The sequence below is a fragment of the Giraffa tippelskirchi genome, chromosome X (genome assembly GCF_054371585.1).
Source record: "Giraffa tippelskirchi isolate mGirTip1 chromosome X, T2T-mGirTip1v1.2.pri, whole genome shotgun sequence".
Classification (NCBI taxonomy): domain Eukaryota; kingdom Metazoa; phylum Chordata; class Mammalia; order Artiodactyla; family Giraffidae; genus Giraffa; species Giraffa tippelskirchi.
In genome coordinates this window covers 18,771,571-18,794,258 of record NC_137289.1, presented here as the reverse complement: position 1 = coordinate 18,794,258, position 22,688 = coordinate 18,771,571, and the positions used below count along the sequence as shown (strand labels likewise).

General features: G+C 41.3%; 1 protein-coding gene across 1 annotated transcript in view; it reads right to left on the bottom strand.

Annotated features, from left to right (window-relative positions):
• Positions 1 to 9,572: 9,572 nt before the first annotated feature.
• Positions 9,573 to 22,688, bottom strand: part of PLAC1 (placenta enriched 1) — a 39,783-nt gene continuing 26,667 nt past the window's right edge. The window contains exon 2 of the mRNA XM_081566507.1: positions 9,573 to 10,309. Coding sequence (XP_081422633.1) covers positions 9,700 to 10,251 — 552 coding nt within the window. The 5' untranslated portion in view covers positions 10,252 to 10,309 and the 3' untranslated portion in view covers positions 9,573 to 9,699. The remainder of the gene's footprint in view (positions 10,310 to 22,688) is intronic.

Genomic DNA, 22,688 nt, shown 5'->3' with positions numbered 1-22,688 from the left:
TCAAGCCAATTTTTGAAGGGAAGGTGCAATTTGAGTGGAATGGGGAAAACAGTATGTTCAGGGACCTGCAGATAGAGAAGAGTTAAAAGGAGACTCAGCAAGACAGAGGCTATCTTTTGGGGAATTAGGTGGAGATTGAACTGGACAAATAAGGTCCGCCCCTCCAGGACAAATAGATTAGAGGGGTGTGGAAGTAGGCAGAGGAGTCTTTAATTATGGGACTGTGAAGAGTCTTTGAAGGGCCTTGAGGAGTGTGATGTAATGAAAACTGTTTGCAGTAGATTCACTGGGCTTACCTGGTAACTCTACAAACTAAAACTGTGATAAATCTAGGACGATTTGAACCATTGGAATATCCTCTTCTTCATGCACACAGGAGTGAGTTTTCTTACTGGAGAAGAGAACAGATGGGAAAATACTGCTTCATATATGCCTACTGTGTATCAGGTGATGTGCTAGACTTTTTTTCCCCAGCAGCTTTTCTCTTTCTCCCTCTCCCTACCCCCCTTTCTTCCCTTTCCTCTATTTCTCAGACAACTGCATAGGCCCCCACCAAAATATAACCCCCTGCCCCTGACTAGGACTTTACTGGCCTTTAAGGATAATCAATTTCCTGTGACATTAGTCATAAAAATATGTTTTAAAATACCAGTAAATATCAGGCAAAAAAATTCACCAGAAGAATACAGAAATTTAACCTCATGTGCTGATTTGAGAGGAACGGAAACACACCTTCTGGACTGAGGCTAATCGTTTTGGAGTGATGGCAGAGCTTCAAACTGGAGAATGTTTTTTTTCATGGGCAGCTTAAAAAATTGTCCTTAAATATTTTCAAGAAGTTAAAACAACACTGAAAGCAACTTGGACAACTTAAATATTCACTGTAGTTGCTGTAACCAAATATCCCAACATATTTAGAGCTTAGGTGCCTCAATATAATCAGAAAAGTGTGATTTCTCTATAGCTTGGTAGAGCAAAAATTAAGGAGATGAAATATGAAATGAACACCAGAATTAATTTGTAGCTTAGATCATAAAAGCCAGATTTTTGAAGAGATAATTTTATTTTGATTGCAGACTGTAAATTATTATAGGGAGTTAGTGTAGGAATGACTTTGAGGCTTACTTTTGGTTCGATTTGTTCCCAACTTGACCCTCTGTTGGTAGTGGGGAGGGCTGAGGTTTCTCTAACCCCAAAGAAACCAGTCTCACTATGGCTTTAGGACTTGGCTTTAAGACTTATTTCTCCTCTCCTCACACTGGCTTTCTTTCAGTATGTTGTCATGTAAATGCAGTTTAGAAAACACAATAAATATTCTATGGGCATTACTTGGAAAATAAACTTTTAAAGATGTGTATGTACTTAAGTTGTAGAGTTTCAACTCAAAAGAATTCTTACTAGAAAGAAATACGTATTTGGCTAGAAGTCAAAAATTTTGAAGTAACTTTAAAAGGTGAATAATTTACATTAGCCTGGTGTTTATATAATAGGGTGTGTGTGACAAAGTTAAAATAACATTGAAAATAACTTGAGTCATTTAAATATTCCTCCTGGTAACTGTAGAATATAAGTGCTTTTGAAGGGGGGGAGTGCTAAGTTTTTAGACAGCTGGCAGGGAATTTTTTTGTGTGTGTTCCTTTACATTTGAAAACTGGTATTAGCATTTAATTCTCTGACTCAGAGCAATTCCCCCTTGCCTGTCAGAGAACATCTACAAATGAAGGCTGACAGAGCCAGGCAGGGAAGGGCAAGCCTGTCATTTCACTTCCAGGAACTTGTTTATGAAGCCTCCTGCAATCCCCCACCTGCTCAGACCCTGTTAGCCCCTCTCGGTTCCTGCTGTTTCATAATTCGGGGAGCTACTCTGATTTCATTGCATTACCCTTCAGATAACTTACAGGAACTTCACCAATGGCCAAGCCAGATAGTTGTGGATTGGATAAGAACAAAGCAAAAAAAAAAAAAAAGAAAGAAAGTAGTAATGGGAAGAGTGACGGGAAGCATTGTGTTAGTGTATATATATATATAAATCAATGAGCAAAGTCCCCTGCCTCTCAGTTTTGAAGCTGGCTAAAATGCCATACACACACACACACACACACACACACACACACACACACATATATATAGTGTGTGTGTGTGCTCAGTCACTCATTGTGTCCCACTTTTTGCAACCCCATGGACTGTAGCTTTCCAGGTTCCTCTGTCCATGGAATTTTCCAGGCAAGAATACTGGAGTGGGTTGACGTTTCCTTCTCCAGGGATATATAAAAAATATATGTGCATACACATATATATGACTCAGATTCCCCCATCTCCCCACTCCCACTGAGTTGCATTAGGAAATCATTGGTCTGATCTGAACTAGTATCATCATTTATGTTATTTGATTTACCTTTTACACTTTTCCCCTTTGGCTTTAAATGTCTTCAGCAATGTCCTCTTAGAAAAATAAATAGAAGCTTCCTCTGGAATACTTTTCACCAATCACTTGGACTTGTAATTTGCAGCTGGTAGGACTTATTTTCCCCAGAGAAGGAAAATAGAACCGACAGAGGCAAGGGTACAGCAGTGACTTATCATGTATTTTTCCACCCAGGCTGTGTCCTGCCATTGATTGTAAATTGATTGTATATACACAGATAAATTGAAGAATGTCTCATTTGTGGAGTTCAGGTCATCACTAGGATGGTCCCCAGTGATCCCGCATCCTGGTGCTCCCACCTTTGTGTAATCCCCTCCCCTCCTGTAGGGGCTGGACCTCCAGAGTCACTTCCCTAACAAATAGAACATGGCAGAAGTAGCAAGATGTCTCTTCTGAGGCTGGTTTATAAAAAGCCTGTACTTCCAACTTGGACTCTGTCCCTCCTTTCCTTCCCTCCCCCCGCTCCCACTTCCTATCTTTGTTGTCATTATCATCTTCCATACCATGAGGACACTCAGGCAGCCTATGGAGAGGCTCACAGAGAGGAAATGAGGCCTCCTGCCAACAGCCCCTTGAGTGAGCTTGGAAGTGGAATCTCCAACCCCAGTTGCATCTTGAAATGACAATTTCATGGCATCTCCTCAGAGATCTTGAGCCAGAGGCACTTGGCTACATTGTGCCCAGGTTCTTGATCCGCAGAAACCATGAGAGAATAACTAGTTGTTGTTCTGGGGTAATTTTTTTTTTTGCTGCACCAAATGGCCTGTGGGATCTTAGTTCCCTGACCAGGAATTGAGCCCCCTGGGTCACCAGGGAAGTCCTGTTTTGGGGTAATTTGTTATTCAGCAAGGGCTTCCCAAGAGGCGCTAGTGGTAAAGAACCCATCTACCAATGCAGGAGACATAGGAGACATGTGTTTGATCCCTGTGTCGGGAAGATCCCCTGGAGGAGGAAATGGCAACTCACTCCAGTATTCTTGCCTGAAGAATCCCATGGAGAGAGGAGTCTGGTGGTCTTCAGCCTGTAGAGTCGAAAAGAGTTGGACACGACTGAAGCAACTTGGCATGCATGCACATTGTTCAGCAATAGATAACTAACACAGAAAGTTTTATAATTGTATAATCAGTGTATAAGTTTATAAGCTGAAATCTAATCAAATCATTTGTTTTCTTCTGAAAAAGTTGTAGAAAGTCACAAGACTGAAAGCTCTCTCCTTACGTCTCTCTCTGTCTCTGTCTCTCTCCCTGTCCCTCTCTTTCTCTCTTGTATTGGAATAAACAACTATGATTACACTTTAAGCAGTATATCATAGAGATCAACCACAGGGATTGCAATACTAATTAGATTTAAAGAAAACAGAGAAAAAGAATTAAAAGATGTTACTTCATAAATTAGCCTTTCTTTAAACACTTGATCTTTGATAATGTATTTCTTTTTTTGGATAGTGTATTTCTTATAAACATGGTGTGTGTGCCTCTGCATGTGTGTGTGTGTGTGTGTGTGTATGTGAACATGCTGTGTTTAGTTTAACACTTGGTCAGACTTTCATTCTTGATGGATGGGAATATTGACATGCAGCTGCAAAATGGCCTATTAGTTAAAATCAGGGATAAAAGACTTTTTGCCCTTGACATTTATATATACTTTATACTGTTTTTTAAAAATCTGGCTGCTGTTTTATAATTAGTATTATAATACCCTGTTTTCAGGATATAGGAATTAAAATTTAAATGTTACTTTGACTCTCCTTCTATCAGTGAAATATTTTTAAATATTTGACAAGCAATTATCATAACCCATGGTTTCAAACATTTTTGGCTTTCTCAGAGAGTGAACAAAATGTGAAATGTGAAAATGCTCATTTCTTTTGAGGGCCATAAAGCATTTCTTATTATTATCACAAATATGATTAAAACTATGTGGTAGATTTTTATAAATCATGTCACTTTAAAAGTGAAATGGACATGACCACAATAAAGGAAGAAAACACCCTTTCAGAGCGGCATGTCAAAAGGTAAATAAATTAGCCAACTCAAAATGCGTTTTTTTCTTAAAGCATTTTTATCTTCCCATCTTTTGAATGGTTTCTATGCTTATGAACTGCCAGGCCCTTTCTCAGTAACAGTCGCCAAACAGGCTTGAGCACCTACTGAATACCTTCACCAAGTACTATATAAGAGAAAAGCAACACAAACAAACAAATAGGACAGGGTCTCCTATGCTCAAGAAGCACATGATCAAGCAGAAAAGATCAAACATGGAACTGAACTGGTTGAAGTTTGCTTTTACTAAGTAATGACATGTCTGAGTCAACAAGTGCAGATTACTCTTAAATTCTGAAAAAAACTATGCTTAATTATACAGAGATTTTTACCCAGGTAAAATATGATTCTTTTTTTTTTTATTAACTTTAATGGGAAGGTCTTTTTATTTTAATATATTCATAAGGCTTAATTTTACTTTGTTTTTTAAAATTAGTTTATTTATCTATTTTTTAACTTTACAATATTGTATTTGTTTTGCCATACATTGACATGAATCCACCATGAGTGTACATGGTTTCCCCTTCCAGAACCCCCTCCCACCTCCCTCCCCATCCCATCCCTCCAGGTCATCCCAGTGCACCAGCCCCGAGCACCCTGTATCATGCATCGAACCTGGATTCGTTTCACATATGATAATTTACATACTTAAATGCCATTCTCCCATATCATCCCGCTCTCGCCCTCTCTCATAGAGTCCATAATACTGTTCTATTTATCTGTGTCTCTTTTGATGTCTCGCATACAGGGTTATCTTTACCGATTAACTAAATACCATATATATGTGTTAGTATACTGTATTGGTGTTTTTCTTTCTGGCTTACTTCACTCTGTATAATAGGCTGCAGTTTCATCCACCTCATTAGAACTGTATTCTTTTAAATGGTTGAGTAATATTCCATTGTGTATATGTACCACAGCTTCCTCATCCATTCATCTGCTGATGGACATCTAGGTTGCTTCCATGTCCTGGCTATTGTAAACAGTGCTGTGATGAACACTGGGGTACATGAGTCTCTTTCAATTCTGGTTTCCTCAGTGTGTATGCCCAGCAGTGGGATTGTTGGGTCATATGGCAGTTCTATTTCCAGTTTTTTAAGGAATCTCCGCACTGTTCTCCATAGTGGCTGTACTAGTTTGCATTCCCACCAACAGTGTAAGAGGGTTCCCTTTTCTCCACACCCTCTCCAGCATTTATTGCTTGTAGACTTTTGGATAGCAGCCATTCTGACGGGTGTGAAATGGTACCTCATTGTGGTTTTGATTTGCATTTCTCTGATAATGAATGATGTTGAGCATCTTTTCATGTGTTTGTTAGCCATCTGTATGTCCTCTTTGGAGAAGTGTCTGTTTAGTTCTTTGGCCCACTTTTTGATTGGGTCGTTTATTTTTCTGGAATTGAGCTGCAGGAGTTGCTTGTATATTTTTGAGATTAATTCTTTGTCCATTGCTTCGCTTGATTCTTGATACAATATTGCTTTGGATCTTTGTTCTTGCTGTTTCCTTTGCCTAGAATGCCTTTGCCCTCCATCTTCACCTGATGAAATCTTCTCTCTCACTTAAGGCCTAATTCAAAGGCCCCCAATTCCATGAGGCCTAGGCTTATTCCATCTTGCCTTATCTGTTGCACTGGAAAAACTAACCCATCCAGGTCTCTGGTCTAGAATCCCATGAGTCATACTTCTTTCATCTCTTGATCACTTCTCTTTGGTAACCTTTGTTGTCTCTCTTTTTTTTTGCAACTGTGCCTTGAAGATTGAATGTTAGGGAGTTTTCATTCTCTGATCCTAATCGCCTAGATTCATGTCATCTTCCCAGGGCTTTATCTCCCAGTAATTACCTCTTATACCCATTTCTTGAGCTCCAGTTCAAGGAAGCTCAATTTCTTGAACTAATTCCTGGGCATGTTCCCTTGGATATCACTATCATCTCCAACTCAACTTGTCCAACCTGGACTCATCTTCACCCTTATCCTCTACCCTCATTCTAGTTTCCTTACTTAAAGCCAGAACTGACCATGTCTTCTGAGCTCCCAGGGCTCTAAGTGATGACATCTTCTTTGATTCAGTCTCTTCTTTTTTACATATATCCTGTCAGACAGATCAGGGCTTAGCTCCAAACTCATGGCCTCTGTGGAGCGTGTCCGCTCTGCTCCAGGGTCTGGAGTCTGTCACACTCCAAATTTGCCTGCACAGCTCACTTTCTCTCTTGATCAGGAATGGGGCTTCTATAGACATTTAACTGTTTCATAGGCTAAAATGAATGAAGTCTTGTTGTTCTTCACGTGAAATCAGTCTCATTTTCATCTCTTCCTACACTTCTACATCTTCCCCTATTTGTTCTTCTCATGTCCTCTCACCTAACTTACAGCCCTAACACACTAGGTGTCTTCCCATCAACAGTGCACATAACTGTCCTGTGCCAGTTCTTATGCTCACAAAGGATGCCCCTTGTCCTACTTTCTGCTTAGCCAACTCCTCCTTATCTTCTAAGAATGAGATCACTGCCCATCTTAACCAGGAAATCTTCCTGGATCTTTCAACCCAACTGGAAGCTTCTCCTCTCTGGGAGGGAGTGTGGAGTGTAGGGGAGGAAAATGCATTTCGGAGCTAGTCAAACCTGGGTTTGAATCCCAGTGATGTTACGTATTAACTGTCTAGCCTCAATTTCTCTGAGACTCGGGTTCCTCATCTAGAAAACAGAGAAAATAATTTTTATCTTGCAGAGCAGTTGTGAGGATTAGAAAAGGTCATGTGTATAATGTATCAGGCATATGGTAACAACTGTTATTAGCTAGTAGGTCTTGAGTGTCCTCCAAGGCTGGTACATTGCACAGCCCCGGGGGGTGTCTCCACGAATACTGCCCCTTGCAGTTGTCAAGTGCAAAACTTGCACGTGTAGTCCAGGTCTACTATATCTAGTACTGACAGTTTGCTACGTTATTTATAGATGTTTTAGTGTTTAATACAGAGAAGGCAATGGCAACCCACTCCAGTACTCTCGCCTGGAAAATCCCATGGATGGAGGAGCCTTGTAGGCTGCAGTCCATGGGGTTGCTAGGAGTTGGACACGACTGAAGTGACTTAGCAGCAGCAGCAGCAGTGTTTAATAATCCATAAGCTTCTGAAGAGAGGATGGGGAAGGGCAGTCCTCGTTCTCTTGTACATAGCCTTGTTTATTGCTACTTTTCTACCCCATTTCTCACCACTGTCAACTGCCCTCCACCACAATTGCATTGGATTAAACTAATTGTAGTTTCTCTGATGGCCACAGCCCTGATCCTCAGGCCTCTGAACAGGCTCATTCTCTGGGCTAGAATAGCTTCTAGCTCCCTAGGCTTGTTTACTTGTCTTCTCCTGATTAGACCGTGTTAGTCTTGTTCACCAATGCATGCTCAGCATCTAACATGATACCTGGAACATAGGATGAGGGTGCTAAATGTTTGTTGAATGAACACACTGTTTTCAGGGATTGCTACCTAGTTTTCCTCAAGAAGGGGCAGGAGATTTTTAAATGAACAGATGTGTTTCTTCAATGGCCATGACTGCAATATACTGGGTATTTGTCCCCCCTCCCTAATTTGTATGTTGAAATCCTAACCCCCAATGTGATAGTATTAGGAGGTGGGGCCCCTGGAAGGTAACTAGGTCATGAGAATTGAGTCTTCATGAATGGGATTAGTGCACTTATAAAAGAGACCCAGAGAACTCACTGTTGAATAAACTGATGTACCTTCCTTTGGTAAGTCTTTGAGAACAGTAATGGATAGCCAGGCTTGGCTGAAAAATTTCTGATCACATATGTTGGGCAACTTTTCAGAGTACTATCAGTCTGTGACTGAGTATAAGATCTACCCCGTGGCCTCAGGAGTTTACCCTCTATTTGGTGGGATGTGAGTTGAGTGATTCCTAGAACCACTGGTGGTTTATAAATCAAGGCTGTATATTGTCACCTTGCTTATTTAACTTATATGCAGAGTACATCATGAGAAACGCTGGGCTGGGAGAAACACAAGCTGGAATCAAGATTGCCGGGAGAAATATCAATGACCTCAGATATGCAGATGACACCACCCTTATGGCGGACAGCGAAGAAGAACTAAAGAGCCTCTTGATGAAAGTGAAAGAGGAGAGTGAAAAAGTTGGCTGAAAGCTCAACGTTCAGAAAACTAAGATCATGGCATCTGGTCCCATCACTTCATGGGAAATAGATGGGGAAACAGTGGAAACAGTGTCAGACTTTATTTTTGGGGGCTCCAAAATCACTGTAGATGGTGATGCAGCCATGAAATTAAAAGACGCTTACTCCTTGGAAGGAGGGTTATGACCAACCTAGATAGCATATTTAAAAGTAGAGACATTACTTTGCCAACAAAAGTCCATCTAGTCAAGGCTATGGTTTTTCCAGTAGTCATGTATGGATGTGAGAGTTGGACAGTGAAGAAAGCTGAGCACTGAAGAATTGATGCTTTTGAACTGTGGTGTTGTAGAAGACTCGTGAGAGTCCCTTGGACTGCAAGAAGAACCAAACAGTCCATCCTAAAGGAGATCAGTCCTGGGTGTTCATTGGAAGGACTGATGTTGAAGCTGAAACTCCAATACTTTGGCCACCTCATGGGAAGAGTTGACTCATTGGAAAAGACCCTAATGCTGGGAAGGATTGGGGGCAGGAGGAGAAGGGGACGATAAAGGATGAGATGGTTGGATGGCATCACCGACTCGATGGACATGGGTTTGGGTAGACTCAGGGAGTTGGTGATGGACAGAGAGGCCTGGTATGCTGCGATTCATGGGGTCGCAAAGAGTTGGACACGACTGAGCGACTGAACTGAACTGAGTGTGAATTCTGCCTTCCATGGACAAAAAGTGATACAGAAAATTGATAAATCAAACTAAGAAGGTATGTGGCTAAGTGCTAAGTTGGGTGGTGTAGAGTTTCAGGGACATGCATAGACAGATGGAGGGATTCATTGGGGGCCCTTGAAGGAGAGAAAAGTCATCTTAGAGAAGGGACGAGGCACTCATGTTTGTAAAGCACTTACAAGAGTGTCTGGTGCATAGTAAAAGGTTTGTATGTGTTTATGAAATAAAAATGCCCAACTGATATTTCTATGCCAGCAGGGTTTTATTTTTCCCCTAAAAATACACAAAAAAATTTTTAAAAAAGCTCATTCATGAAATCACTATGAGTTGTTTTTTCTCAAAAACACACATAGGAGGGTCATAAGAGCTTCTATTTGTCTGATTGGTGACGTGGGCCTTGGCTCTTCCCTCTTTCATTGTAGACACAAGGCAGACAATAGCAGTTGGGCCTTGGGCTGCACTGTGACAAGGTGGACACTTCGTAGCATGTCTCGCCATTCCGGGTGGTGAGCCCTCCGTTGGGTGCTAAGTTCCTGGAGCAGGGCGTTGTGAGCCACGGGGAACATAGCGGGGCAGTACATGACACTGGAATCACATACTTAGATGAGGTACGCTTGGAAGTGTAGTATATCTCGGTACTGTAGAGAACCATGTCCTGAGAGATAGCCTTGGCCCTGATACCACATTCTGTCACACGGTAGGTAAATTGGTAGGCATGTGGCTGAACATGGTTGACAGGGCAATCCAGGCCCAAATGTAACTCATGAAAGTGCACATATACATCGTTGTTCAACATGAAGGGGTGTACCGTGACCATGAACCAATCTGTGGAGCACAGTACAGTCACTGGATTTTGCCCGGAACAGGCTGGAAACACAGAGGTGAGGATGATCAGGCCTCTTATCAGCTCGAAAACTTTCATTCTGGTAGGTTATCAGGTAACAACTCTCAGGAAACAGGAAGCTATCCCGTGAGGAGTTCTAGAGCACACAAAAACACAAAAGGCAAATCATTGTATTTCTTATGGTAAGTTCAAACGTGACCATTTTTAAAAAAAATTGGTGGTCCATTGGTTAAGGTTCCTTGCGTCCACCGCAGGGAACACGGGTTCGATTCCTGGTCCAGGAACTAAGATCCTGTATGCCACATACTGCAGCCAAAAAAAAAAAAAAAAAGAGGCCATTCCTAAAGCACTGAAAAAAAAATTAAGAGAGTAGAACTTAAATGTCCTCACTGAAAAGAAAAAAAGCTAAACATGTGAGGTGAGGGATGTGTTTAATTAACTCAGTAGGGAGACTTCTTTCACAATGTAAATGCATGTCAAATCAGCATGTTGTACACTTTAAATCTTTTCCAATTTTATTTGTCTATTATACCTCAATAAAACTGAAAAAAAAAGAAGCAAAGGAAAATATCTTTGTGAGAGAGAACTGAATTTTTATTTCATTGTTGGAACTCATGGGTTTCTAGATAACTACAATGATTTCTTTAAATGACTTTACCATGTTGTTTTGGTATAAAACACAACTCCCTCACATATACAATGAAAGTCAATGATTAGGAGTAGCATTCCTTTGTGTGCAACCCCAACAAAAAAGAAAACAAAACTGTTTTCATGCCAAACATTAAATAAGGTGACAGAAAATAACAGTTTAATTCAAGCTGACAGCACTTTCCTCCTGAAGGCCCAATGTCCTCCCCTATACCATACTAATGAACTCTTCTCTATTGCCTTCTTTTGGTTAGCAACAAATTTAATTAAATGAAAACCCAGCAAGAAATTGTGGTTTATTTCCGACAAACAAGTGGCTCACTTAAAGTGATCAAATGAATGCTTTAAAAATGCCAGCAGTAGCATCATAAGTCATTATAACCAACAGATTCCCTAATATATTATTTGTAAAATAGTAAAATTGCAGAAATAAAAACATAATGGTTTTTATTTTGACATTTTCCCATCCATATTACACATGAAAACTACCCAAAAGTCCCATATTGAAGAAAGCAAGTCATGGGTTTGCACTTTACACATTGATTGTCAAGGCATCTCCTAAGGTGCTCTTTGTGGCCATGGCTTGCACCTTGTGGAGTCATATGCTTTGCTTGACATTCTTTTATTTTCACTGGTCTTTTACATTTATTTTCTTTTTCAATAGGAAGCTTTGTAGCCATTTCCCAGTCCTATTGCCTTTTACCTCCTAAAGAGTGACAGGCAGAGTAATAAAGAGAAAAAAGGAGTCATGCTAAGAACAGTGTCTAAAACACAGCTTCAGAAGGTGTACACATGAAGAAAGAAGGAAGGAACACGAATATAATCACATATTGTTCAACTCAGCTTTCATTTTAAAAGTGAAAATAGAATAAATCAAATAGAAAAGTGCCTAAAATTTCAAAGGAAGTGTCTATGCAGGGTTTTACTTTTGTTCCCTGAAGAGTTAAGTAATCCTTGAGTAAATGAACTCATTCGATCTATTGAGTGTCTACTATGTGCCCAGCACTGTGCTAAATAAAAAGCATCCCAAGACAGTTCTTTCTTCCCCTCTTTCTCAGTTTCAAAAATACAGCTCTTTCTCTTCCTTTGATACTGATGAATTCGCTGTTTTCTTTAATGGCAGAGGAGCCCACTAGCCAGGTGCTCTGGCCTGGATGAAAACTTTTGTTTTTATATCAGCACTTGATCTGATTGGTGCCCCTGTCTTTCTTTCCCTTGTTACTGACTCCTCATTCTCTTGAGGATATTGAGGTGTAAAGAGAAGCCTAAGAGGTTTACCTGGCTCCTTCCTTTCCTCTTTGTTCTGAAATGTCTCTCTTAAGACTATTTTTTTGTTTGTTTTTCACAAAGAAAAAGAAAGAAAAAACAACAGCAGCAACAAACCGAAAACTCAACCCTCTTACCCCTCCAAAAAACCAACCAAACAAAATACAATGATCATGACCACAGCAACAACAAAAACCAAGTAAATTCTGATGCCAGCTGCTCCTGGATAATGACTCAACAGCTAAATAAACAAGCTACTTGCTCCAGAATGATGTGTATTTGCTGAGGTTGCTTCTGGAAGCTGAGGTCATTACTCCATCACTGCTGAACTATTGTCTTGGTCTCAGGAAGAGACCACCTTGTCCTGAGCTCGCTTTAGGAGTGTCCTTCTCTCTCTCTCTCTCTCCCTCTTTCCTCCTTCCTTCACGTCTCACAGTCTGGACCTATTTGCCCTGAACAAAAACTTCCCTTTTAAGTACTTCTTGGAATAGGCCAGGGAAACTGAGACCAAGTTTAAGGCTGTGTTCTCTTCCAAGGAGTTCACCATCCACTTCTTCTCCCTCCCTTGAGTATCTTTTCTGTCTTCCCTTCTCCTCCTTCTCATGGTTAATCCAAAGAGAATTATAAAAAGCACAGATTGTGTGAGAAACATTACAGTTGTCCCCTAACCAATCATTTTAGACTACCTCACTCTCACCCCCAACATTAACTTTTTGAATTACATTCACTGAGTCAGTCTTGAAGGAAGGGGGTTAGTAAACATCACTGAGTTTGGGAGTTTATTTAGCATAGGACAGAATTTGTTTCCTCTGATTTTCTTGTAGCCACAAGATTGGAGCAATATATGTGTGTGACAACATAGCTTGGGCTCAGATAAAACTGAAAAATGAAGTTAGTGGGACCCATGTTTAAGACTGCATCTCTAGGGACTTCCCTGGTGGTCCAGAGGTTAAGACTCTGTGCTTCCAATGCATGGGGTGCTGGTTTGATACCTGGTTGGGGAACTAAGATCCCATAAGCTGTGTGTGACCAAAGGAAAAAAATGGCTGCATCTCTAAGATGAGATAGAGGAGTTGGGACATCAGGAGAGAGCAGAATGCACTTGCTAATGAACTTGCTAAGGCTTAGCTTAATGCCACTCTTGGGGAGTTGCTCCGTTTTGCTGAGCACAGGTCATCAGAACTGGGCAGCCTCCCTTCCCTAATGCCTGCAATTCCCAGGAAAGTTAGAGGGTGTGTGTGTGGGAGTGTGGGTGTGAGTTAAGGGATGGTTATAAGTCATTCACAACACAGTGTGAATTCATCAAGTCAGCAGCCCTTTCTAACATCCAGCTGAGATGTGCTGGTAGAATGGGATCTTGGACTTGACTGGGGAGGGAGAGGGTGGGCGCTGATTATAGGGTGAGGGGGAGCAGAGGAAAAAGAGGGCTGAAGGGGTAAAGATGGCAAGGGGGTGCGAGAAGAGAGGGCTGTGCGAGGATGGCAAATTAGAGCTATTTTTAGCCATAGTCTGTGCACAGCATCACAGGAGCTAAGGGACTTGAGATCTGGGGAAGAAATAACTGCAGAGAGTGGAACGCTCACCCTGGCTTCTTAGAGGAGGTTGGACTGTTAGAAAAACTGCAAATTATCCCTGTGACATCCCAGAAGCTATGAGCTTCGATGCATTTGTATAATCAAACAGGGCTCAGCTATTGGTACCTACAGTCCTGAACTGAGCTATAGAGAGGCCAGCAAATCCAGAGCTGCTAATGACACGTGGATGCAAAATGTTTGCTTTCCTTGCAGCTATAGAGTACAGTGGCTTTCTGTTTTTCTAAATGTGGTTTATGCATACACAGTTTCCATCAGTTCTTTTAAAAGAGTTTTCCTCCTTTCCCCTTTTAAAAAAAATTCCCTAATAAGCCTAAATCTTAATACATCCTTTACATTTTTTTTTTTTAAAAAAACATGAAACGTTTCATTCTGGGAATATGAACTCTATTTCTTAATGTCTTACAAGAAAGAGATTGAATATTGGCCTAAACACAGAGCATTTTTAATCTCAGGGAAAAGAAGATACTTTTTAAGAGAGACAAAAGCTGAAATCCAACTTAGTCTTGTGATGTTGGTGAGCGAATGGAGATGTGTAACACAAATCTCCTTGAAAGCAGACAGGACTTTTGCCTCCCCATCGCCTCTGATGTCGTTAGAGACACATATGAACTCTTTGCATGGGGAATGGGGAGGGGAATTAGCTAAACATTTCCACATCTGGTTTGAGAACGGTTTGGAAAAAGAATTCACTCCATAGGCTCCTGGAAGCTTTTGGGATCGACAGTTATTTATTTTTAAAATTCAGTATACTCATGACAGCAGAGTTATCACTTGTATATTGTTTTCCCAGAATCTTGTTGTCAAAACAAAAGGAAACAGAGGGGAAAAGGAAACTCCAAAGCAGTATGCAATTATCTCAGGGAAATATAACTGTCAGGGCATTGATTTGCAGCAAAGTTTGTTCACGCTCTTGCAGCTGATTTGAAGAAAAATGAATCTGAGTTGGAATAAAAATCCTTCTAAAAAATAAAAACAAAAGAATCCTAACACTCTGTGGACCCTTTAGTTTAGAAATTCAAATAGTCTCATGTTGACTTTCCCAGCCAACTATCTCAAAGCTTGGGAGCCTTTTAAAATTGAGGCCCAGTTTTAAAGAATTACTTGGTTCGCTGCTCTCAAAGAAAGTGAGGATTGTGATTATATTAATGATGTTGAAGGTACATTAAGGTGAGTTAGAAAATTAAATTACTGCTTTTGTAGAATTTACATTCATTCTAAAGAAATCTGGGCCCAGTTTCGTTTTCCAGCCTCATGAAGCAAGCTGTTAAAGTAACCACACATTATTCATTGTTTGGTGAGGAAGAAGAATTATGAACTGCTAATGCTTAACAATGTCCATTCTCTCAACCGAGGAAAACACCTTGACTCAACCCTAGGAAAGATTTCATTCAAATTAAACTAATCATTAAAAGTGTTTTTTTTTTTTTTCCTCTGAGTCTAAAGGTGGAAACAGTGGAGGGAAAAAACTGTAGACAAATTGGGAGATACAGAAAAAAAAAAAGAAAGCATTCTTTGATCTCAAAATAATCATTGTTAAATTTTTAGTTTCTATACTTTTAGTTTTGGGGGGAGCAGAAAAAGTCTATATACATATATATGATCCAAAGTCATTTCTGGAAAAAAAAGGCAAGGCTTTTTGAAAGCTGTTTTTAATTTTTGACATTGAATTTGAAGGCAATCAAAGCATTATTTTTGTTTGGGCCATCTGGTTTTGTTCTTATAATCTGTTAAGCTATCAAGCATAGTTTAAATGTCATGGTTCATCTCATGCACAAATAAAGGTTGCGAAATAAGTAAGAATCCAAGCTCCTTGTAAGAGAGAGAAGTTTTCGCTGGGTCATAAATTTGGTTACTAAAAGGTGAGGAGTCTGATGTGAAATCAAGTTATAATAAGCCTATGAAACAAGGGTAAACCATACCCTGACTGAACATAAGCATTTCCAAATAAATATAGAAAGCTGTATTTTAATGGAAATGGCAAATATCAGGTTATGGGAACTCATTCCCTTTCGTGAAGAGAAGTGAGTTAGTTCAGTTTTTAAAGTTGAATGAAGGGATGTATTTCATAATTTCCATAAAATGTAAGGAAAATCCCAAATGCGTGTCCCTAACCCAGTTTATGTGTTAATTTAATAATTTATTTGAGTCTGATTTTTCAGAAAATGACACCCTTTGCCACAAAGCCCCAGAGTTCCTTCTCATTTCAAAAGACAAGGTAAGTTTGTGTCTGGGCAGAGGTTGCAAGTCCGCAGCAGCATGGCCGCCTTTTTAACCCATTAGTCATCTCTGGAGGGCTGCCCAAACCAGAGAAAGGCTCCTTCTCCCAAGATGACTTCCGGGTGTTACCATCAGAAGGCAGAGGACTGAATCAGATGCTCCTTCAAGGGCTTCACCACCTCTTTGATACACCTGTGTCAATAAACAAGGGCTCTAGATGGCTTTCAAAAATGGTCAGGCACATTCCTCTCTCCCTTTCAAAGTTGGGATTTTTGGGTACAGGTTTTCTTAAAGTGAGGTGCACGTCTACGGCCCCAGCTGAAGGATGGCTTAAGTCCAAATCAAACCACAGTTTACTTTACAGACTGTTTGGCTGATTTTTACCTGACTTGACTAATATGTGGCTCTCCCAAACCCAAAGCTACCTTGTGTATGCCCCCACCCAGAATGTGGCCACTTGGTCCATGTGTGTACACCCTGACTGAGGCCATTCACCATCCCTTGGCTCCCGAGAGGGGGAAAAAAGGTTTAGAAAAGGTTCCTTTGGTAGGAAAGCTGTTGCCCATTGTTAGGGAGCCTATAGTTTGGGAGGTTTGCCTGCATATTGGAATAGGTAAAGAGGCATTGCCCTGAGGCCAGGACATTGAGGGAAAAGCAAATCCTTCTCTCCCTCTCTCTCTCTCTCACACACACATATACAGGCACACACAGATGGACAGATGGACGAATACACAGACACACACATTAAGAAGAAAGGAAAACCCAAATCCATTTCCTGCTGTTGCCATCATCCTTACTATTTTTTCCCATCCCTTAATTCTTGGGCTATAAATTTCTTGGAGAGCTGAGTCTTGATCTACTATAGTGTCTGGTACATGGTAAGTACTCAGTACATAGTTATTGAATAAAAGAATGAAGAAACCACCAGAAATTACCATCTTCCCCTGTGCCTCCTTATCTAGCCCCTACAGGCCTGAACCTTGTTACTGGCTAAATCTCTCCTCCACTCATTCCCCAAACTCCTCCTTGATGTCCTGGGGCAACAGTGAAAATTTTCTTGGTAGAAAGTGTAGGGCCCACATCAAGAGTCCTGCCCACTTACCCACCTGACTGTCTACTGAGCTCACTGATGCCAAGGGCTGTATGTTAGCCCAGGACAACTGTACCCACTGCCCTCTCGATTAGCTGCTAGCCAGCCACTCCAAACAGAGCCAGCACTCCATGCACTAACTCCCCAACCCGGGTCACTGTCCTCCTTCCTGCTATCAAGCAACCAATCACAACAAGTGTCAGCATGCCTAGATGTAATGGGAGATTCACAGGCTACCCCCACTCTGATGGTCTCAGATAAGTGAAAGAAGTCAACCTCTACACAGAAGATAGGTACAACTTTCCTCTGGTCTGACTTTACATGGGAGGAGAGAAGAAATTCTTAAGACCACCCAGACCAAGTCAGGCAATTGAGAGACACAGTATCATCAGAACCAAAAGTCCCAGGTCCACAAGGTACTGAAGAGCACTGGGTGCCTAGAAGGGGCTTCCTGGAACCACTGGGTTGACTGAAGCCAATGGACACAGATCTCCTAAGTTGCCCATGGATGGATTCCCTTGGCTACAAGGAGGAACCAAAACATGGGCTGGATGTCTGTTCCTCCTCAGAGCTCATCTACATGTCCACTGTCAGTTCTGAGCACAGAGGTGGAAATCAAAAAGCACCAGAGGTTCCTGAAAAATCAGAGGCAAGATGGATTAAGTCTCCCCCAGTGCAAGCTGACCCTTGGCTCACTCTGGGCCAGACTCGCTCAATCCACTCCACCAACTCCAAACTGAGAGATCCAGGCCAACTCCAGGTTTTGTTTCAGCGCCCCCAGCCTGAGTGCTCCCCTAGAATGCTTTGAAGTTGACCCCATCTCCACATATGCTATTGTATTTCACTGGCAGATATCACTCTCCATCTCTGCCATCTGTAACTTTTATATAACAAAAATTTGACTTTTGGTATCATAGGTCCTTATCCCAGCAATGTCAAAATACTTAAGGCAGAGTGTAGGCTTGGTACCTTCTCTATGCAATTAGTCTTTTGTTAAAATAGATACATGATACGTTGAACCTGTGTTCATCATCTGTCTGTTATAATGTATATATATTTAAAAGTAAATATATAGCATATAAATAGTGTCAGGCTAACCTATTACATTATTATATCTGATAATATATACATATGTGATATATAATACTATTAAAATATATATTAACAACAAAAAGAGGAGGGCCTCTACTCCTGAAAATCTATCTTCCTCTTAACTAAGAACAAAGGCCTCTTTTCTGAAATATTTCTCAAGGGCCAAGCTGTTGAACTTACATCATTTAGCTATAAATGTATATGTGTGTATATGTATACACATATACATGTGGAATTGTGTCCCCTCCTATTCACATGTTGAAGTCCTCACCCCTGGTACCCCAGAATGTAACCTTATTTGGAAATAGGGTCTTTACAGAGATAATGAAATTAAAATGAGATCATTAGGGTGGGCTCTAATCCAATATAACTGATGCTCTTACTAAAAGGGGAAATTTGGACACAGAGGGAAGATGATGTGAAGTCACAGGGAGAAGACAGCCATGTGACTGGAGCGATGCACTTACAAGCCAAAGAAGGCCCAGGATTTTCATCAAACATCAGAAACTAGAAGAGGCAATGAAGGATCCTCTCCTAGAGCCGTCAGAGAGAGAGCACGGCCCTGATGACATTTTGATCTTGGACTTCTAGCTTCCAGAACTGTGAGAGAATATATTTTTGTTGTTTTTAAGCCTCCCAGTTTGGGCTACTTTGTACAGCAGCCTTAGGAAACTAATAAATATATTTTTCCAACAAATTGAACAGACACACATGCCTCCTTCCTGAGATAAGAGTTTGAAAGGATGAACGTTCTGACTCTTTGTCTTGTTACAACATTAAATTCCACTTGGGATTAGGAAGATGATAACTAACCAAGAATGGAGACAGGAAGTTAGAAAGAAAGAAGCCTGTCTAAAGAAAGTTACTGTCTAAAGCTGCTAGTGGTACTGGATGCCTGCAAGAGAGTGGAAGGAGAGAGGGAGATTTTAATGTAACATCGGGAAGGCTTTTTCTGACTTTCAAAGTTGTCCAAAAATGCACAGAGAAGTCTGTTGTAGAACTAAGCTTCCTTGGTTCTCTGCAGGCCTTCCGGTAGAGTCTGGGTGGTCACTTGTCAGGATGGCTGGAGAGGGAATTCCTGTCCTGTGTGGGAGGCTAGGTTACAGTGTCTTGAAGGCTCTATCACCAAATGCCTCATGTGTGTTCCCATGTGTGTGTTCGTAATATATGATCATAATTCATAATGTGTTCGTAATCATGTATCATAATGTGGTCATAATTAGTGCATATATTATGAATACAGGCAGGAGAGAATACACACACACACACACACACACACACACACACACAGTATGCAGTTATTTATATACATCTTCTTGATATTTACAGGACTACACAATACGGCCTCACAGGGACCTGAGTCTTCAGCCAGGTTTTTGTTGTGATTGGCCCTTGCTGATATTGGTGGCAGTGACAAGGATAAGGTGCCAGGGGAGAAGGGAGGGTGAGTCACAATGTAGGCATCAGAATGGGGCTTACTGTCCAGCTCTAAATGACTGGGGACTGACTTGGCCCTTTCAAGCAGCACAACCTCTGAAAGTCTCACACTGGGGGTTCTCTTTTCAAACTTCCTGCACTGAATGGAAGTGTTGGGGCTCTGCTCCTTGGAATTAGCATCATAGCTATAGGGCAAGTGCTCAAAAGTTTAAATATTCTTTATTTAACCTAGAAAGGAGTGGGGGGAACAACAACCCCCCCCCCCTTTTTATGCTTCTTTGCAATGTTCTAAGCAATTGCAGAATCTGAGGATTTTTGGAAGTTTGTTTCAATATATATGAGTCACATATGGCAATAAATCTCCGCTTTTGGCTTTAATTTGGCTATCTTTTCTGTGTATAGAGACACTCCTCCCGTAGAGTGTGTTCTCTTGTTATCTCCATTGATCCTTGCAGCAATCCTGTAAGGTCCTCAAAGGCAAACATCACATGTTAAAACTGTGGAAATAGAGGCCCAGAAGGGCGGAGACTCTAGGCCTTGGGCCTTCCCAGGAGCCTGCCTAGTTTCTCTCCGCCTTTACACCAGATACAAAATTGGAAGATACTATAGTGAGCAAATCATTGTGGCAAGGAAGGGAAAGTCCTGCAGTGACTTGACCTATGGACCACTGCTTCAAGATACGTGGTGAATTTTGCGTCAGTGCTGGCGGCCGGGTTGTTTAGGAGAGGGAGAAGAATTGACTCTCAAACTCAGCCAAGGGAGCAGAGCAAACAAAAGAAACAGAGGGCCTCTGGGAGCAACTTTCCACAGCTGCAAAAAGCTGAGAGAAGCTCTAAGAGGGCAAATGGCAGTGAGGGGCAGAGACCGAACTTTCCAGAATAGCCCAAGGTTTGAAAATGACAAGAGGAAGAACAGAGTATTCACAGGCTGAAGATGGCAGTCCTGTTAGACAGCAGCTGAACGTGTCATTTGTGTTTCCCCTGTCACTTTTTAAAGTTTTCTTTGTATTCCTAAGTTATGGGAACAAAGAGTCCACCCAAGGCTGTTCATTAGAGGCAGCTATCTGGTGGAGAAACTGAAATTCCTCTGAAGAAGGAAGGAAACAAACATTTACTGAGACACTGTGCTAAGGAGCTTTACTTACAGTATCTCACTGAATCCTCACAGCAGCCCCTTGTGGGAGGTACTGTTAGTAATAGCCCCATTTTACAGAAGAAGAAATTGAGGATCAGATACATTAGGGAACTCACTAAAGACACAAAGCTAGTAAGTGGCAAAGACAGGCCTGGAAGCATCTGCCATAAGCATGGTGCTTCCAGAGTTTTCTCTCTAGTATTTGCCAATGCTAGGAAAGTAATACAGGGCAGGTGTCTGACAAAGAGGACATTACAAAAAGAGGCATAGATTATTTATGGGGTGATGACAGATGGGAAGGTGAGAAAATTAATAGCTTTTCAAACAGAAGGAATCGAGAAAAAAAGCAATAAATGAGAGACAGAAATTCAGAAGTACTCAGAGAAGACAATTTGAGGTCACTGATCACTCCTTGTAGTTTTGACTTCTTAAGACCAAGCTGTCATTCCTGATTTCAATGGAACACATTTATTCCATGAGGTGCATGGTGACCCAGAGTATAATGCACCTTAGGACACGCTGTATATTCAGGCCTTCCCCGTCTATTTTGACAAGGGAAATGGGCATGGCTTCTGTACAAAGCCACCAAATATGGCAACCCCAACTCTGAAGAATGGCCTGCAAGCTCAACCCCCAAGATCTCTATGACTGGAAAAAAGGTACCGCACTTTCTCAAACTCTTGCATTTGTTACAGAAGTGGGGAATCACATGGTCCTACTTACACCCCGAGGACAGAGATTGTGTCTCTTTTTGATTTCATCATGTCTTTAAAAGGAATGCTGGGGTATGTTTACCAGGCCTGGATGTTTGTGAAGCTATGCACAGGGCTTGGATGGGAGGGGGAAGGGAACAGACCGCTGAAAGGGACTTCACATTGGCTCCATGTTCTAAATAACTTGCTGGGCAGCCCTGGGGCCCTCATAAAAGTTGAGCTTCTAGAAACATTTTAGTAGTCACTTTAAAAAAAGCCCACATGGTGAGCGTTAAGAAAGCTGTGGGGCTGGGGTGCTCTTCGTTCCTGGTCAAAGGCACTAGCTTGAGTTGTTGGAGAAAGGAACTGAGCTGGTTTCCCCTAATACTACCATCTGGCATTCTCTCAGACTCCTCATGAAGAATCTTACATTGTTTGAGCCATGCACTAGCTCACAATAAGAACTGAACAACTGTGGCCCCCAGCTGTTAGAAATCAAGACAGCGCTATTAAAACCAGCACGGCCGACCTGGCAGAAAAGCCTGGCCATTTTGCATGGAAGGCGGCCCTCTGCTAAACCCGGGGATTAGTGTGTTCACGTTGGGACAGTCACTGAAGCAGGTGCTCATTCTCTGGGTGGTTCAGAGTTATTTTTCTGACTGCCTAGAGGTAGAGGCTGAAATAGAGTAAGTCCTCAAAGGGCATGACCCCATCCAGGGGATTGGGAGATAAGGGAGATATTCCTTGTTCTTTGCTCCCTTGGAAAATGGAAAGACAAACTCTTGGCACAAAATGGCAGCTGTCCTGGTGTTTGTGCTACAAAACCAGGGGGAAGGAGCAGATTAATGAAATAGGAAGGATTGTCCTTCTCAAGGGATATGGTCATTTGGGACACATCACTAGGAATGTATGTTTAAATTCTGAATCTCTAATTAAGCAACACTTTCAAAAGGGTCACCTCATCATTGTTTATAAAATAAACTGATTTTCAGGAAGGGGGATTTTCCCCTTCATTTGAGAGATTTTGCTGGTGAGAGATCATCAAACTAGGAGGCATTTTTTTAAAAATCAAGTTTTAAGTAGTATTTGTTATTTCTAAATATAAGAATTTATGGTTTTACTTTGTCTTCTGAAGATTCCATGAGCTTATCTATAAAGGTGACTAAAAATTTGGTGCTGGTAACGTTCTGGTTATGATTCCTCCTATATGGATACATGCTTGGGAGTTTTAGGCTGATTGGTATCAGGAATAATAAGTGTTCTTGGGGAGGGGATTATAGAGGAGACAGTGACACAGCTCACCTTACAGGACAGAAATGGGTGAGATTTATATGGACAGGGAAA